The sequence below is a fragment of the Synchiropus splendidus genome, chromosome 1, assembly GCF_027744825.2.
Source record: "Synchiropus splendidus isolate RoL2022-P1 chromosome 1, RoL_Sspl_1.0, whole genome shotgun sequence".
Taxonomy (NCBI): domain Eukaryota; kingdom Metazoa; phylum Chordata; class Actinopteri; order Syngnathiformes; family Callionymidae; genus Synchiropus; species Synchiropus splendidus.
In genome coordinates, this window is record NC_071334.1 from 42,275,780 (window position 1) to 42,294,674 (window position 18,895).

At 41.6% G+C, this 18,895-nt stretch overlaps 1 protein-coding gene across 15 annotated transcripts; it reads left to right on the forward strand.

Moving 5' to 3' along the window:
• Positions 1 to 3,062: 3,062 nt before the first annotated feature.
• On the forward strand, positions 3,063 to 17,408 carry LOC128759374 (poly(rC)-binding protein 3-like). 15 transcript variants are annotated; one of them, XM_053866295.1, is made up of 13 exons: positions 3,073 to 3,295; positions 7,500 to 7,662; positions 7,734 to 7,757; positions 7,827 to 7,859; positions 7,938 to 8,054; positions 8,302 to 8,433; positions 8,595 to 8,723; positions 10,205 to 10,279; positions 11,699 to 11,740; positions 12,542 to 12,620; positions 13,055 to 13,110; positions 13,440 to 13,609; positions 14,726 to 17,408. In XM_053866295.1, the coding sequence occupies exons 2-13, from the start codon at positions 7,588 to 7,590 to the stop codon at positions 14,778 to 14,780; spliced, it is 987 nt and encodes a 328-aa protein (XP_053722270.1). In that variant the 5' UTR covers positions 3,073 to 3,295; positions 7,500 to 7,587; the 3' UTR covers positions 14,781 to 17,408. The 15 variants fall into 15 exon arrangements, 13 of the variants coding, with proteins under 13 accessions (XP_053722330.1, XP_053722322.1, XP_053722317.1 ...); XM_053866304.1 differs by having other exon boundaries at positions 3,074 to 3,295; positions 12,545 to 12,620; XM_053866288.1 differs by having other exon boundaries at positions 3,085 to 3,295; positions 12,545 to 12,620; positions 13,052 to 13,110.
• Positions 17,409 to 18,895: the final 1,487 nt, after the last annotated feature.

An 18,895-nucleotide genomic window follows, 5' to 3' on the forward strand; every position in this document is an offset into this window, starting at 1 on the left:
TTGAAGGTCCTTGTCAGATGACATTTATTGACGTTGTGTTGCTTTCTTTTCTCTGGGGATATTACCTTTAAAGTGTTTAGATATTTACAAGAATGTTTCTGTCTGAAACAAACTGCAATCCAATATTTAAAGAAAGGTTTATGAACTAGTACTGTGAGGGGGAACATCATTGATTTCGGGGATCTCACCAATCTGAATGGCAGATTTTTATTTGGCGAGACTGGTGTTCAGAAGACAGACGCTTACAGAGAAAAACCTCTTCAGATCTCAGCATTTGTTTTGTTTTTAAGTAATTTGGGACAGGAATTAACCAGTAGGAGTGGCTGAATTGAACTGAAAGTTATTTCAAGGGGTGTCAATAGATCAAAATTTTTAATCTCAACTAATTGTATTAAAGCATAGTTAAGTCGCCAAAATGGCAAATGAATCGTATCTGATCTAAATGCAACTTAAAGGAAGATGCTACCAACACCATGCTGGCCAGTAATGTTTCCAATGTTGTGCTCTTTAGCATGTTTTAGTTCCTACAAAGTTATTCAAAAGCAGGACCGGGAAATTACATTTTCCAATACGCTGACTGTTGGTGATGCGCCAAAGACTGAAGGACATAAGAAAAAGATTCTTGAAAATGTGTTGGTAAAACACAACAAACCATTTCAAAGTAGGGGGAAAAATAGTTATAAAGAAAGTAATTTGTTCGCGAGTGAGGAACGACTCGAGCATGAGAGTGACAGATTGACTGATCGGTGCTGCGGATGCCGTGATGCGGTCGCTATACTGGACTGTCATGGTGAAGAAGGATGAGCTGAGAGGAGGTGTGTGGGCACAGGGAAGTCTGGGAATCCCTGCTGCCTCCGCAACCCAGGTCTGGATAAGAAGGAGGAAGTAATTTGATTTTACATATAATTATAATTTACTTTGATATTTTTTACCACAATTTATCTCCAATAAGGATCATAAATAATGGAAGATCTTTTGAAGTGTGACTATCTTGGTCACAGAACTTCAGTTAAAACAAAAATAATGTCACCTTATTATAAGCTAGTTTTTCAATATATGTGTTTCATTCATGTTTTTACAGACATGAAATATTGCTCAAGCATTATTCATTACTTATTTTAGGTCTTTTATTTAATTATTTTAGATAAGTTTCAACAACCTACAAGTAATGTATTGTATTACCTTTAAATTTCTATAATGAATGATGCAAAAAAAAGTACAACTGTTTTCACCCTTACCTCACAAGTTCCACTTAAATGAAGCCAAGGGTCCGTACTCAGCCCAGATCTGTTCAAAAGGATGTTCTTGACAGTATCTTTTATGTTGGGTTGTTGGAGTAAATACACATTTGCATGACAGGATTCTACATTGTATGTGCACTGGATTTCTTCTCGAAACTTGAATCAAATTTTTGATCCTTTTCTGTTTCTCTTGAAAAAAGTTAGTGCCATAGTTTGAGAACGAACTGCAGCTGAGACCTTTGCCAAAGGGTCAGTCATTTGACAAACACAGGCACTGTTTGCAGTGATAAGGAAAGGGATCCAAAATATGAATCCAATATCTTGTTTACAAAGTTAAAGCAATAGTTTTGGTGAGTAACTGGAGAAAATTCCAAAAACATGCACTGCCTGGTCCAGTGGGTGAGGTCATGTCAGGCCTTTTTCTGGTCATCACACCCTTGCATTCGGCAATCGGTGACAATTGACTGTCTCACTCTCTCCTTCACGCCCGTCTGCCTTCATTAGGACCCTGGCACCCTGATAGGCCATGTAGCTGGCGATGAGGACAGGCACGAAGAGGGCGGGGCGGTAATAGAGGACTCTGTGGCCAGTTTGGGTTCTTCACCTTGCTGGAGGCCATGGACTTGTTAGTGGGGTGGATTAGTCAATTTATGGGGCGACACCAAACTCCTGCAACCAAGTGTGGCTGTAATCTGCTGTTAAACTTCCCCAGATTATTCTTTGCCTCGGCCTTAGCTACACGTTCATCCAAAACTGCCTTCAGTGTCGGACTGAGCTTTACTTCTTAAACTTGTTTTTTTTCCTATAGGCCTGAAATGCAAAGGAGTCTTAGCATTGGTGTTCAAAATTCAAGCTCAACATTTAAACCCATTTAACATCCCCCATCTCCCACATATGATTCAATCTGCAGCTAATTTAATGCTCTAATTGTAGTCTGTCCCCTGGCTCTGTTTATAGTTGGCTGGATGAGTAAAAGCATCATCAGGTTTTTGTCTGGAAGGTACAACAAAACCCTCAAAAGAAGAAAAAAAAACATCTCTTTATCTGATCGTTCAGGGTTGGAATTTTGCTGGGAGCATCTGTGCACAATAAAAACAATTGAGAACAAGGTAAAATACATCCTTCATTGTTTGCTTTGTCCCTAATCCAGACGCCTGCCCTCCCTTGGCAGCCCCGTTGAACGCAGTGATCTTCTGCCACTGCCATCCAACCCTAATAACGTCAGATTAAAGCTCTGCACAACTGTCCATCTGACATGAGGGCTGGATTATTTGTGCTGGATTGGAAAATCTGGATGGGATGCTGCAAAAGCTAAGTAATACTTCACATACACACCAACAGATTGACACACAAACAAGCTCACACATACACCGCAGCAGATTAAAACACAGTAGAAGGGAAAGGAGACAGTGTTGCAGCCATCTTTGTCTGGTTGGGTCCACTGTTTATTCCACTAAAACATCCAAGGCTAGTTTGACGCACAGACACCTGACTGGCAGTCTTGAGCAACCCGTCGACGGTTGTCTCCACCATAGTCAACACAGGCTGGATGGATGGTTTCAATTGAATTTTGGGGGTGCACATCCTTCCGCAGGAAAGGATGAAGAGCCCAGAGGCCACAGTTCTGATTCAGACTACCTCATCCACAGACGTGTCCCTGCAATGCCCTTTTGCCTCACTGGGCATGCCCTCCTTTCCACTATGGCGAATAGAGGAGGGGGTCGCTTGCAAGGGTGGTGGGTGATGGTCACCCAGATTACGCCTCATCGTCCGTCCTATTTACACTTGACACCAAACAGAACAACAAATGGTCCGCACAACGCAGATGCAAAACTGTGCCCCATTGAGGACGGCTGCCAGTTTTGTTTGATCGATTGCGAGCGACGTCACGTGTTCCTCTTGCGGCTCATGTGACCCGTTGGTACGGACCAATCGCAGGGCGTGTTTTGCGGTGGGCAGAGCGAAAGGAAGGAGAAAAAAAAATCATTTTTCCTTTGCGATACTTATTCTTGCAACGCTAAAGGTGCTTGTCGACGATCCCGCGCTACGTAAAGGTAACTCCTCTTTCATTACACATTCTCCTTGATTTAACTAAGAATGCTTTGCCCAAAGACCTAAACTATTTTTCATTTTTATTTCAAATAATCAGTTTTAGTCATAAATTATTTATCCATTAAAAACCAATCTTTGGGCATCAAGACGCAAATGTAAGTCGTGGTACCTGATCGTACGTAGACGAATGTAACCATCAACAGAAAAATGGGGATTAAAGCTATGACATCATCATTTGAATGATTACTTAAAATCTGACAGGACAGCTACCTACTCCTTGTAACTCAATGTCAGTAGTCTATTGTACGGTGATGAATTACTCTGCATATTATCTTGTGGATTTACTGCCCCTGAGTTGAACGCAGGAATTGAATGGATGCTGTCGTAGCGAACTGCTGAGCTTGTCCCTGACAAACCTTAAACACTGTTGACCTGCGAGATCGTTATTCCAATTATTGTCACAGTCATATTTCGCGTTGATGATGGTTCTTGGCTCGCTGTCCACTTAAAATGTCATGATGTGTTAGCGCGGATGCAGGAATTCACTTTCAGTTGAACAGCCTCTTTGTTAGGGTCTTTAACAGCAGAATTATCGGTACTAGTGAAGGCCGGCGGTCAACGATTGGCTGCAAATGTCGCTCTTATTTTCAGGGCTCGGAATGACTCAATTATTTTTCACGTTACGGGGTCCAGACCTGATACATATTTGAGCGCTGGGTGGGCGCAATGGAAGCCATGACTCTGTGACAAGCAGTGATCTCACATTACAAATTGTGGCAAATCTAAAATGGCCGACTTAACGCTAGGCTCTTACCGCCGCATTCACAACACAACATGGTGCGCTGCAAAGCCATTTTAGACAGGAACTCCTCCGCCCACACTCGGCCTATTTCAGGCAAACACAGAGTACTCTGAGGTACTTTTAAAGTCGCTTGATAGCTTTGTGGTCTTTTGTCATTTCCTCCTCGTACTGAGGTTTTGATCGTGATTGAGGCTGAGGGTTCAGGATGCTGCTCTGCTGATGAGGACTGACAGCTCTTGAGCGCACTGTCATAGATGTATACAGATAGGAAGGCTGAACAGGTAGAGCCCCCCCCCTCCGGACCTCATTACATCCAGCTATGCACAGAGAAGTCAGACCAGAACTGCTCTTCTGCCAGGAATCTTAGAGCAAAGATCAACAAACTTGTTACCGGGCCACAGACGCAATATCACGGCGCCACCAATCCTCCAAGCGTAGGAGTGAGGCTCTGTGAGGAGCAGTGAAAACACAGGGATCAGCCAGTTCAGACAAGTCGGTCCCCGGCTGCTGCACTACCAATTATTAATTCCACTCTTTTGCTCGCCTTTAATTGGAGCACACATGCTAGCATCATGTATCAGATCCATTCCAGGTCAACATTTGTCCTTTGGCCAGGCTCAGAAGCAGATGCAAACATCTGTGCTTCATCTTGCAGAAGGAAGGTCCCACCTACACTTGTGTTCACCCCACAGAACCACACACAGTTGCTTAATTAGTTGCTGACATTGTCAGGAAATGTTGCCATGCTATAATGGACTAGAAAGTGAAACTGCACGACATGAAGTTGGTCAAAGTTCACAGATACAGAGAGCTGGGTTTAATATCATTATCACAAGCAAATGTTTATTTGTAATTTACACCTTTAGAAGTCACATTTTTTGAATTACTGCAACTCCACACAGCTGCTGCTGGATGGTTTGTGTGAGCACATCATGATAACAAATCTGTAGATCTGTGGATTAGGAAGGAACAGATGATGTAAAAGCTTTGGCCAGGATCACAGTGTCACTCACTCATCCATTCAGTGATTTTGTTTCCTGGATTTTCAAACCCTCACTGTCCTCTGCGGCCAATATCGAGTCCAAAAGTCAAAATTTACGGTTGTACAAAGAAAACAAGAAGGATCATGATGAATTACATTTATAAATATTACAACTAATCTAATTTATTTTCTCCCCATTATTGAATGGAAACATGGAAAAGAAAAAAAAAACCATGCGGGGGAGCTTTTATTGCTGCACTACAGTATTGAACTGTCATTGAGCTGATATTAATATTAGTCACATAATGAATCATAAGTTTGTAGCCAGCACACTTGCATGACATTTTGTTGTTGTTGTCATGTCATCTATCCTACTGTGTTTAGGACTGATAATAATAAATACATGTTGCCACATATGAAAGAATAAAAGTTGGGTTTTTTCTTCACAAGCAAATTTTTTTTTTTTGTGACGAAGGCTGAGCAGCAAACAAGGCCAGCAAAGAGGTTGAGTAAAGAGAAATAAGAGGGGGCTGCGTTTTATGCACTATGTTGTCCAGCCGAGCGTAAAGCGTGATTAATTCAATAGCCGACATAGAGGAGGAGGCTAGCAGCACTGCAACACCGAGCATGACCCACTTTCCCCATCAGATGTCATGAAAAATCTCGACCGTCTCTCTTTAGTATTCCTCATTTCCTTCCCGACTTCCTCCCAAATGAGGAAACTGAGAGGAAAATAAAACATTATCAAGCTGACTCTTAGAACCAATGATTTATTTGGAGCTACCGATACATTTAGAAGTAAATCAGACTTAATGAGATAAATGGCCACACGCCGCAAGGTTTGGGCCTATTGGGGCATGATTCAGAGACCTTGACCCATTTCTATTATGTGTATGTACTTACGCACAAACACTGTCTGGAAGAACTACAATTAACTGTGACCTTGATTTGTGGGAGGGGTTTTGGTCACCCAAATATTCCAGTTTGAGGGGCTTAGTCACAAGAAAGTGCACTAAAGATGGACTGCATTTTCTTTTCCAGTGTTGGACAATCAAATCTGCTTGGTTTTTTTTTTTGTTTGTTTTTGTTTACCTATATAGTCCCTGAACTAGACACTGACTGAACCTTCCACGGGATTTCAACATTTCTTAACAAGTCGTAGAGTCATGAAAAGGATGAATACTACCGCGTTTATCATCAATCTTGAGGGTGTTTTCTGTCCGCCCCCGCTGCACCACCCGCCCCTGCACTGGAGCGGCACCACTGGCTTGGGTCTTAAACCCAGATTAAGGCTTTTATGTAATCTGGCTTCCTCTGGGAGATTGGAGAGACAGCTGGCAACAGAATCCCTGTCCTTATCTCTCGAACCTCCGCTGGCTTTGCACCAACCTGGCCCACATGCATTGCTCCAGTGACGGAGATTAGAGCAGCTACTGTCTTTTAAATCAAACATCAGGATATTTAGATTTTTAAAATAGTGTTAAGTCTCAAAACACTCCGCATGGATGCAGACGAGCCAATGCGCATGTGACCTCCCCCTCTTCATTTATAACTGCTGAGTTTGAAATGTAAGCCTGAAGAGAACCAAGAGGCAACTTTTGAGTCCCAAAATATGCTGTGATTGTTTAAAAAAAAAAAAAAAAAAAAAAAAAAAGCACAAGGGGAAAATAAAAACAGAAAGTCTATCCGTTAATTAGTGGGATGAAGGCGAATATTGTTTTCACTCCCGACAGCAGCGTCAACTCTGATTGACAGATCCTGTCATTGTCTCTCTACTCAAGGTTAGACGCTGCAGGTGATTTTTCTGCAGTTGTTGCAGCTCTCATGAATAAACTCATTGAAGTCTACGCTTGTTTTATGAAGAAGTACAAAATAAAGAAGGTACAGGCCGAGTGCATAGTGCTTTTATTTTAACCAATAGGAGGGCATGTTGAATCCCGATCTTAACATGCATGATTTTAATGGGAGTGATAAGGAGGGAACTTTGATCCGGCAGTCAGCTTTACTGGCTTGCGGCGTCCTCTTGTGTTCACTGCTGGTAACTACGGCAACGCTTCAGTCAGAGCAATATGTCACCCAGTTCAACGAAATAGGATTATTAAATATAAAGACAGATAGTCATTACATATTAAAAATCAATCACTTATTTTATTGATGGAAAAAAGAGGGGCTAACAAGCCGTTGATTTAAGAGAAAATTGTGACATGTTGCCGGATTATGGAACTACGGCCCACTTCTACGGCCCAGTTTTTGTAACAGCTACTACAAAAGGTGAATTTTAAATGTGTTTTTCAATCACTATGTTTAGAAAGTGCTGAAATGGTTAAATCTTTCTCTTCAAAAACAATGACAAAAAAATGCAGTATGATGCCTTTTGTTCTCATCACTCATGTTTAAGGTCTTTTTTTGTTTTTCCCAACAGGCGATCTCTTAAACTACATCCCTTAAACTCTCATCATCCCTCGCATTCCTTTCACACAGCCCGTCCTCCTCTCAGATCCATTCCCAACATGGAACCCATCAAGGTCCAGTCCGAGGGGGGTCTGAATGTGACCCTCACGATCCGGCTGCTAATGCATGGCAAGGTATAAAAGCATCACTTTTCAAAATAAAACGATTCAAACAATGCTCAATTCATGTTTGTGTCTTTCTACAGGAAGTGGGAAGCATCATAGGAAAGGTAAAAAACAATCAGGAAAAGTGTGTCGATGACATGTGTATTCATGTTGCTTCTGTCTGTTCTACATAGAAAGGAGAAACTGTCAAGAAAATGCGTGAAGATGTAAGTAGTTTGATAAACAATTGAATAAAAAAAATGTAACAATGTGAATGAATCTGAATTGTGTTGTTGGTGTGACAGAGCGGAGCCCGAATCAACATCTCAGAAGGAAACTGTCCCGAGAGAATAGTGACCATCACAGGGCCAACAGATGCCATTTTCAAGGCGTTTGCCATGATCGCCTACAAGTTTGAAGAGGTAGTGAAACGTTCTTCAAAACAGCATCATGCACACGCTGCTGCATAATTCATGGGAACACAAAGCAAGTTTGACCAGATTAAACAAGGTTGAAAAGTGCTGATCACTTGCTTCACAGTCCTGAGAAAGTGGGCCAGGACTTCTTTTTGATGCTACGTCAGCACCCTGCCAGCGAGATGGAGCTCAAGTGTGAAGCGTCACCTGAACTAAACTCCAGGTCGCACCTGATTCCTCTCTCTCTTCCCAGGATATAATTAACTCCATGAGCAACAGCCCAGCCACCAGCAAACCACCGGTGACCTTGAGGCTGGTTGTCCCAGCCAGCCAGTGTGGCTCGCTCATTGGCAAGGGAGGCTCCAAAATCAAAGAAATGAGAGAGGTATTGCATGAATGGTGAAGTCAACATATCTTGATAAACATTTGTCACTGCCCTGTTACAGCTAACGTACACAAACAGTCTTGCACTATAGAAGATCTGTCTATTCACTTCCTACAAACCTCTCTAAATGATCATCTAACCCCGACTTCATATGCCGCTAGTCCACAGGTGCTCAGGTCCAAGTGGCTGGCGACATGCTTCCCAACTCCACCGAGCGTGCCGTGACCATCTCAGGAGCCCCAGAAGCCATCATCCAGTGTGTGAAGCAGATATGTGTGGTGATGCTTGAGGTAAAGTCCAGATGACAGTGGGGGTCAATTGCAGGCCAAAAAAAAGGACTTGATACAAATGTATTTACTTAGCAGCTGGTTACTTATGCCAGCACACCTTAAAATTCAAAAGCCTCAGAAGCTGAATGGGGAAACAAAACAAGTCGTTTAATTCCTGGTAAAGGAAATGCTACTAAGTGAAATCTAGTTTATTGTTGGTATTTATTTGGTGTATTTTACACTGTATTAAAGCTTTTTTCACCATTACTGAAAACAGATATTCTCATTTTTCAAGAGTCGATGTGTAGCAAAGCCATTGTACAAAGCAGTGTTTTACAATCTGTTTTAAGTCACAGCATACTTTGATCATCGAAAAGAAATTGCTTGGTGGAAAGTCCTATAAAAAAATCACTTTTAATTGGCAAACAAAAAACAGAAAATGTATTTGTTAAAAAATGTCCCCAGAAAGGGGTGGGCTTAATAACAGTGATTTTTCGTCTTATCATCTTATTATTGTGGAGCAGATTTATTTGATTCTGTATTTAATTTTTAGCCAACTTTCAAATCGCTTACTAAACTTTGATATTATACGAGCGTCAATAAAGTTTCAAAGTGAGACGTCACGTTAACTCTGTTTAGTTCATTAGTGTCTTTAGCATCACGGTTCCAACAACACTCCACCATTCTGTCATGAAGGTGTGTGGCCAAGTTAGATGCACGGCAGGTATAAAAACAAAACTCAAAGTTGGGCATCTAACTGGCTTCTTCGCTGTGAGTGTGTGGGAAGATGAGCACTGCTGTCACTGACGAATGAATCTCATCTATAGTGTATAGAAAGAATGTCAGCACATTGTCAACACATTGTAATTGTTCATGATTTAATGACATCATATCACCCACCTCTATTTGAGCTTGACAAACACTGGCATAAAGCACTCACAGCTTAGGGGTTGTGATGTGATTAAAGACGAAATATTGAAGACTTAACCACCCAAAATGCAACTCCAGAACAACAGGGCCTCGCTTGCACAGCTCCAGGCCGAATGACGAAAACTAAAGTATTGATCCTCAACATGGTGCAATTCAGGTGGAAGCTTTGAAGTGTCTCTCACTTTTCACCACATTAATTTGAACTATCTGCACAGCCATTTCTCCAACGGCTCACCCTGATGGCACCGGCCATGGATTCTAGGACATTTGTCACATGATTGTAAGTCTCTAGAATTCTGACTCCAACAGAGGTACAGTGTACAGTTTAGTGAAATAGCGTCAACATAATCCAGTTGAAATGTTCCAGGTAATTCCACTGAACCACAATCTGGGCTTTGTTTTTGTCAGCATGTCCACAGTGAAGAGCACTTTGTGTCACAGGTGGTTTTCCCTCAGGCACTGACCCTCTTGATGCAACTTTCTCTCTCTCTTTTCTCTGCGCTAACACTCTCTCCACATCTCACCCCCCTTTTTCTTCTACCCCCCACTCTCTCCTCCTTTACTCTCCTCAGTCCCCACCGAAAGGTGCCACAATCCCCTACCGCCCCAAGCCTGCCTCCACCCCTGTCATTTTTTCAGGTGGCCAGGTAAGAGCAGACCCACTGGGGGCGTCCACAGCCAACCTCAGCCTCTTACTGCAGCACCAGCCACTGCCTGTTAGTGTTGCACCAGGTTTTACTCCTTCTTCCCCCACTTCCCTCACTCCCACACCCCGCTCACTCCCCCCTTCCTTAGACTAGCATGATGGCCATCACTGGGTCCTTCATTCATCACATCAGCTTCACTGCTACTGGGATAAATGACACAGAAGAGAATAAGAATATTGGCATTAAATGATAGCCAAAAGAATCACATCAACCTGACAAGTTATAAAAGTATCATCCATTTCACACTAGTTTGGTCATGCTGTACTGGCGCAAAAGGCTCACCATGGATGAGTTGATCTACAGGAAAAGACATCCTCTGCATCACATGTATATTAAGTAAGAGTGCCAATAGGTTAAAACTTTTAATCTCACTGAAGCCGAGTTAACACACGATTGATGACGAATGAATCTCACATTCTGTATATTCGGAAGAATGAACAGTATCTGCTCTGATGGGTTGTTGGGGTGAACAAATGTTTGCATGAGGTAAGCATTATTGGCCAATCTAGTGTTACATGTAGAACAGATATAAAATGGTGGATTCATTTGCCTTTAATTACAAGTTAACCCAGCTTTAGTGAGATTATTTTGATTTTGATCTACAGACAGCCCTATATTATCAGTAGACTTTTGCTGGTGGCATTCTCGAGGAATAATTAAAAAATGTAAAGCATAAACACCTAAGAACAAAATGGCAATAGAATATGCAACATAACAACAACAACAATAATAATAATAATAATAATAAGAAGAAGAAGAAGAAGAAGAAGAATGGCATTCCTATGCAATGTACCGTGTACATCTGCTTTTGTAGAGACTGAAATTGCCTGGCTAAATGTTTAGATCCATTTATTTATCATTGACACAAATGTATTGCTAATTTAAATATAGAATAAAACAAAAAGCTAAAAGTAAAAGAAATGATTTGAAACTATTACATGTGGGCTTCAAAAACTGAATTCTAACAATTCTAACTCTAAATCAACTCAACAATGACTGGTTCTGATGGATAAAAGTGAGAGCCATTGCAAAAAAAGTTGTTTAAAACATATGTGTCTGTATGTAAAAGGCTAGTTTCAGAACACGCAGTTCTACGAATCATATATATGTGGGCTGTACATCAGCATTCCCTACACGTCCTCCCTGTCACATCCCAGCTGTCTCGTGGTCCCTTATTGATTTGATTCAACTGGATCTGATTGATGGAATCATGGCAGGAAGTCTGTAGTGCATGTTGTTTTTGTAGCTCTGTAAAATAGATGTTAAAAATTAGGCGACGTAACTTTGGAGTTTGCTTGTGTTTACACCTATGTGTCGATGATGATAGCACTGCTGATAATGAGCCACTGTTGTTCACAGGCTTACACCATCCAAGGACAGTACGCCATCCCTCATCCAGATGTGAGTGCTCATCCCTGGAGGCAGTCCTACCTCTCCCACTGTAGAGAACCTCATCCCAACCCTCTTATTAATATTAAATGTTAATATTAATACATCTTTTTTTCTGACATGTAATTCCTCAAACTTTTCGGGCATCTCTTTGCAAATAAAGCCGCGTGGGACTTGGCCAGCAGGACGGCACGTGTCTGTATTGGCTGATCATGAATCGGTCTTTAAGAGTGAAAAGGCTACTTTTCAGGATCTGTAGTTTTGCTGGTCATTTTATTTAAATTAGCACTGACATTCAAGACTTAAATGTCAGCAACCAAAGAGCAGTAAATGGAGGGAAAGGACAGCACAAAACTGAATCTGGCCAATTAGCAGCGCAGTCGTTGACCAGAATATAGTGGTTAATGCTTCAGTCTGTCTCTAATGAAGGTGTTATACAGTGGATAATGTTTAAAGCGGTCATGAATGCATCTCTCAGAAGACTAAACTCACTTCCTATACCTGACCTCTCCTCATGTAGATCACATTACAGGCTGGAGACGCACTCAAAAGACAGGGTGCACCGCACTTAAAATCCCTTTTCATAACAATGAGAACACTTAAGCATCCACTCTCCGGCCAAGTCCCCCATGGGCTCCCGTCTTTTTTCTGGATCTTTGTCTGTCACCTATTAAGTTGTTACTTTTCCTCAGATCCTTTCTCTGCTCTTCTGAAAGACCTGTACGTTTGTGTCTGCGCGTATGCCTGTGTGTGTGGAAGCGTGTTTTCAATGATGACCTCATAGCTCTGCTGTCCTCCTCCTCCCCCCCTCAGCAGTTGAGCAAGCTCCACCAGTTGGCTATGCAGCAAACCCCTTTTACCCCCCTCGGACAGACCACCCCTGCCTTCCCCGGTACGTACCCACCTACACAAGGACCCCTTTTTACCAAAGCTCCTTCTCTTGTTTTTACCTGTAGACACGAACACACTCTCTTCCTCATATCTTCTCTGGTTTCTTCTGCGCTTACTCTTCAATCTTCTTCTGGTTGTTCTCCTCCTACTGGTGTGCTCAGCCATGACATGGCCTGCTGGTGGTCTGCTCTTGTTGATGTTGAGGTTTCTTTTGGTTTTTCCCTTAGCACCCCGAAAAAGAAATGAAATCGTTTCTGTTTTTCATTCAAATAAATTAAAACTCTGCCCAAAAGCTGAGTTAATCCTGGTCAACAAGCAGGCCATGGTAAAGCTTAAGAACACATTTTCATGACGTTTTGCTGTCTGCCAAACTCTATTTTATGTCCTCTTCCTCCTTTCTTCCCCCCCTACCCCCCCCTTTCAAACACTCAGCAGCAGGTCTGGATGCCAGTAACCAGGCCAGTACTCATGAACTCACCATTCCCAATGATGTGAGTAGTTTTACATGCAACCATGGCCATAAATAGTACATGTGTAAAAGTGACGGGTCGATGAGGTTTCATGAAACAGTGTCCTGATTTTCAGAGGCCGCCAGATGGCGCCGTCTGCTGAGAATATTTGGACTTGAACAACTAATTCAATGAAACCTCACATCAATTCTGAACTAAGAGCGCCATCTAGTGGCCTCTGAAAATTAGAATGCTGTTTCATCAACCCTGCGATACTGTTTCATGATACCTCATCTACCTATCATCAATGTATAGCAATGAGCTGTTTCAATCCTGCTCCATCCTAAGTCCTGCTCCCATTTTCTTCCCAGCTAATAGGCTGCATAATCGGACGCCAGGGAACCAAAATCAACGAGATCCGTCAGATGTCTGGGGCCCAGATCAAAATTGCTAATGCCATGGAAGGGTCATCGGAGCGCCAGATCACCATCACAGGGACTCCCGCCAACATCAGCCTGGCACAGTACCTCATTAATGCAAGGTGAGAAAATGAAACTGCCAGCCCCATATGAATCAAAGAGGTTCCTGCCAAAGTAAATAAGAAGTCGTGAAGAATAAAAGTTGAGGTGGAGGGGAACTGTGAGTTGCATGAAAAGATGAGGATGAGTGGTCACGTTTACTTTCATCATAGACAGTGTTGTGCTTTTTAAAATATAAATTCAGGCCCAGCATCCCATATCTTTGCTTTTAAATCTTTCTGTGGAAAGAAAGGATTATAACAGAACTCACAGGCTTTCAATGATCACACAGCCACATGTGCACTTAAGACCAACATCAATATAATTATATATAATTAGAAGTTGGTCAAATGCCGGCAGCAACTTACGGCGTCACCGGAGGGACCAAACACCGGTGTGCGGTGAACTGACACATTGGACGTAGCAGCTATATCAGCCAAGAATGGGGGACAACAGTTTTTGAGGGAGAAGAGCAGCTTCATGTGAACCAAAGATATGTTTTGATTCTAACATTGTGCTTGCTGAAGGGAGAAGTCAGACTATTGTGAGAGGATGAAGCGTCTTAACGGATCAGAGACGGATGGCAACACAGAACGCTAATGTAAATGGAATTTAAAACTCTCTTCAGGCGGGTCAGCAGTAAAACACATGCCATGTGTTTGGGTCAACCGTGGGACTGACTGTGTCTTTTACCGCTGGGCATTGACGCCTCCTCAGCCATGTTTTTGACAGCTTCTCTGCTGTTTTAATAGCTTGTATATGGAAAACTCCCATGGAAAAATACGGCAGACACAGATATCTGCCACTCATCCCTCATTCTTTAAACTTGCTTCACCTATTTCTGATGAAGCTCTTCATCTATTGGTTAGAAGAGCATGCAACACGTCACCATTTCTCCGCTGATCCTGAAGCTGAAGTGCTTTTTTGCCTGCATTCTAATGGTGCGCAGACAGGATCCACCTCCAGTGATGTCGCTTCAGGTTCTGGCTATGATTCACTTAGAACAAGATTTAGGCTTATTTTGTGTTGTGATTCAACAAAACCACCTCTGTAGAGAATATGTGATCATTTAATGCTGAATATTTAGCATTGTTCCAGAGGCCCGTCGGTGACTCTTTAAATTCTTTGTGGCTGTTCAGGTTCAGAGACGTGGCGGCAATGTGGAATGACCCATCATCCATGACCACATCTTGAGCTCCCTGACTGGCTCCTCCGTTTGGCACTTACCATTGACTGACCACCGTAGACAACCCTGATAAGCCCTATGGACTCTGGCTCTGGCTCTGGCTCTTTGAAATAAAAAAACAAAAGGAAAAAAAAAATACTCCACCCAGTCTGGTTTTTAAAACCATCAAGAATGGTTGGAGCTCATTTTGATTTCAGAGAGCCACTTTTAGTTCAAGAGCGAAATTTAAAAAAATAACAGTATTTCTCTGTTGATTAGGTTTCTTTTCATTTATTTATTTTTTTCTTTTAGAAAACTGTCAAAGCATGTTGAATGTTTATTAGAAGAACTTAATTTCTGTCTATGTATCTGTCGCTTTGTTTCTTTCTCTCTGTCAGTGCTGCGTCATAGAAAGTTCAAAAATATGTAGAAAGTAGAAACACAGCTGCTTGGTGTTGCTATCTGCAGAGTGTGGTGGGATGTAGCCAAATTTTTATAATATACAGAGAAAAATGATACTGGAAAAAAAAATTGGCCTTTTCTGCTTCCATCCCAATTTGTACCCATGACTCTTGCTGCATCACATGACCCTCTCAAGCCAATGGTATCGCTCCTAGAACCTCCCATCTCATGTTTGCTTCCTATATTTACATCATTGCTTATATTGCATGTGTTTGTGTGGTGCTGTTGTGTATTTGCTTCAACCTGTTCAGTGTACCTTTAAATATCTTTGACATATTTGTGCTCCTGATCTTTACCGCCAACATTTTCAACACTTGGACCAACGGCGTCAAGTCCTTCACCCTGCCCAGAGAAACGAAACCTTGCCGATATATGTAGCCTCCCTTTTCATTATTATTCTATAGATGCATGAATGGAAATTAGATAATAATCAGTTGGTATAGCACTGACTTTAAAATGTAATGATTGTTGCTAACATATGTTTACCGTATTTCTTTTTTTGCAAAGGACTTTGTGACATAAGTCAACTACGCGGCGCTCATGCAATACTCATCACTTTGCTCTGGACTGCCTCTGATGTGGGAGGACTTAGTTGGCCCGAAAAGCCAAGTGTTGCATCCAAACCTTTTTGGCTTCTTTAGAGTTGCACCGTATGAGTATATTATTATGTCATTATATTTATTTCAGGATAAAACAGCTACTTCATGGTCAAACTATGAACAATAATGGCGGACAGTATATTGGGTGCTGTGTTCGCAAAGTCTTATTTAGCTGAGTAACATGTTGTTGGTTTAGCTAGCATGCTGCTACTACGAAATCACCCACGAATGCTAACACCTGGTCACTCAGAGCAGAACCTCAAAAGTTTTACTTACCCGTGCAGCTTTAATTCAAGATTCCACAGAGCAACCTACAAAGGAAAGAAGCCAGAAAAAATAAACACGGCTAAAAGGCCTACACGTTTGGAAAATGCCAAATGGAACTCTTTTGGGCCAAGGAATGTTCAGGGGTTCGTCGGAGGGAACCCACGGGGGCCTGGGCGGACGTGACCACTCAAGTCTCTTTTTCACGATTGTTCATTTTTTCATGTGTTCTTTATTGTCATGCTTTAGGTTTGAATGTCTTTTCATTGTCACGACTGTGTCTGCAACTGCATTGTTTTTACTTTAGGACAAGCTGGATGACAGTTTCTACATCGCCAGCCTGCACTTATTTATTAATGGAGTGTTAATGCAAATGTTTGTTTGTCGCTAACAAAGCTACTTTTATTTTTCTTTTTGTGGTGTATTTCATTTAAGAGAGGGAGGGGAGGAGGACGTTCGCCATCAGTTAGTCGATGCTCAATGTATTGGAGATGTTGAGTCATTGATGCATATAAAACAGCTGTTGAATGTTATTGTTGAATCACAGTATCTGCTGGTAAAAGCAACATTCACAATTCACTTATTTTACAGTACCATGGCAACTTTGACTCATAGCCAAGATGTGACGACATGCCTGAAAACCATTGCTAATCAATTACCTGCAATAACTACAATCCTCCTACACCAACATTTTAAACATCACGTTTCAAAATTGCACTTTTTAATCAATTCATTTAAGTCGTTTTTTAAAGGAACATGTAGCAATTTATTTCTGTGTTATTTATTTTTTCCCACAGGAAGGCCAAGCTATCTGATATAAGGATACGTTATCAGTGCATGTTGTTTTTTTACGTTATCACTGCAAATGGATTATGGCGTAGCAAGGGTTGTAAATGATGGCAGAGTGATTTCAATAACATTAATATATATGTATTATTAAGTGTTTGACATCTGTATTTTCGTTTGTGTATATGCCTGAGTAAACAACTTTAAGACAAACAGCAACCGATGCAATAATATTGTGCAATTATTTATCAATTTATCTCTTTATTAGGATAGAAACAAGAGCTGTGTTGCTTGTTGAAAAAAGGGCGTTTGAATTGCTATCCACGTTTCTTGTGGCAACAGGAAAAAAAAAGTTTGTTTTTTTCAACTTTCTTTTACGTGTATTTGCAGTTTTACGGGAAACAAGTGATAGAGGTTTGTTACTATTTCACATTGATTTATTTGCTCTGTGTAAATTTATATTAGTTGTGAGTAACTACATAGACATACATTTCAAAGAGGTGGTAATTAAAATAAGAAATAAAGTTTCATTTTTTCTTTCTGTGACCTGACTTTCTTTGACTCCTCTTTTCTTTTACTTTTAAGAATTGGATTCCTAACATGTTCACACATAGTATTATTACAAGCAGTCCCTCCAGGAGATGGCAATGTTGCAAACTATTAACGCAACTTCAACCAATTCCTGCAACTTTGTCCAATCACTGCGACTTTTCCCGCGGCATGTGCAGCATCACATTCTCCCTCCTTGTTGAGATGAAGTCATGTACGACACAAACGCTCACATTTGCAGACGAATACTGAATACATACGATTCAGAAGTGAAGGTTTCTGAATCTATTCATAAATGTCCAAATTCCTATGATTGAAATGTACTGCAGCGCGCCGTCACCCAAACACTTTAAGGGGTGGACGTCAACATGGCTGACCACCAGATCCGTCTCTCTCCAGGCTATTTCTACATCCCAACCCCGTGGAACATATCAGCTGTTACTATTTTAAATGGCTGTATTAATGATCCGCTGAAAAAGGACTAGTTATTTGGTTTCATGTCTTTAAGCAATGCAGAAAAGCTGAACAGATGGTCTCCATATGCACCGTGAGGAGGTGTGATGGTGTAGAGGTGCATCGCTGCTGACACTGTTGGGGATTAATCCAAAACCGAAGGCACACTGAACCAGCTGGGCTATCAAAGTGACACAAACACACCTCTGGGGCTCTGCCACCAAGCCAGAGAGTGATGCAGTGCTGTGCCAGATGACCTGGCCTCCACAGCCACCTGACCTGAACCCAATCAAAATTGTGCTCAGCATCTTTAGGTGCTCCCATCAGACTGCAGGAAATCCCTTTCCAGTGACCTCGCGGAGTTCATGGAAAGAATGCACCGCGCATGTAAAGCAGCGATCAAAGCAAAGCTTGGCTGACTGAAATCTAATAACCTTTTGAGTGATTTCACCCTACATAACTTTGTGACTACAATGATATCCACTCCTCCTGTTCACGTGTGTTGCGGTAGACATGGAGGGACAACATAAACAACCTTTAAAGTTTTGACATCATTAAATACTTCAAACGTTCAAACTCACCTGACGCTTATATATGAGCTCTCTCTTGTCTGGGTAGCTGATAGAGTGATGTCAGGATCCATCAGGGCAGTGCTGAAACAAATGCTTTCATTTTCTAACTTTCTGGGTCTGAAGTGCTGGAGTGTATTTTTGTCCTCTTGGATTAAAGTTTAGTTCTGTACAGTAGACCAACATATTGTGAAATTAATCTGAAGCTGACAACAGCTTTGGAAATTCACAAAACACACAAAACAAGACATATTTTTAGGTAAACCCAGCAAAGGGTCAGCTAACTCAAACATAGTCTTTGCTATACGTGCTCTTAACCAAATCAACTGGTAAGAAATTGCAAATTCAGTTCGAGTTTTTAATTTGATAGAGTTAAAAATTTCAATCCAGCAAGAATAACAAGTCAAGCGACAACACTGAGCCTCACATCACTAGCTCATGTAGCCAGGTTAATAGCTTGTT

Bases quoted from the DNA above. Each gene is read 5' to 3' on its own strand.
- LOC128759374 (XM_053866254.1), top strand. From the start codon at position 7,588: ATGGAACCCATCAAGGTCCAGTCCGAGGGGGGTCTGAATGTGACCCTC. The intron at 7,860-7,937 runs GTAAGTAGTTTG...TTGGTGTGACAG, and splicing joins TCAAGAAAATGCGTGAAGAT to AGCGGAGCCCGAATCAACAT. The intron at 13,610-14,725 runs GTGAGAAAATGA...GTGGCTGTTCAG, and splicing joins CAGTACCTCATTAATGCAAG to GTTCAGAGACGTGGCGGCAA.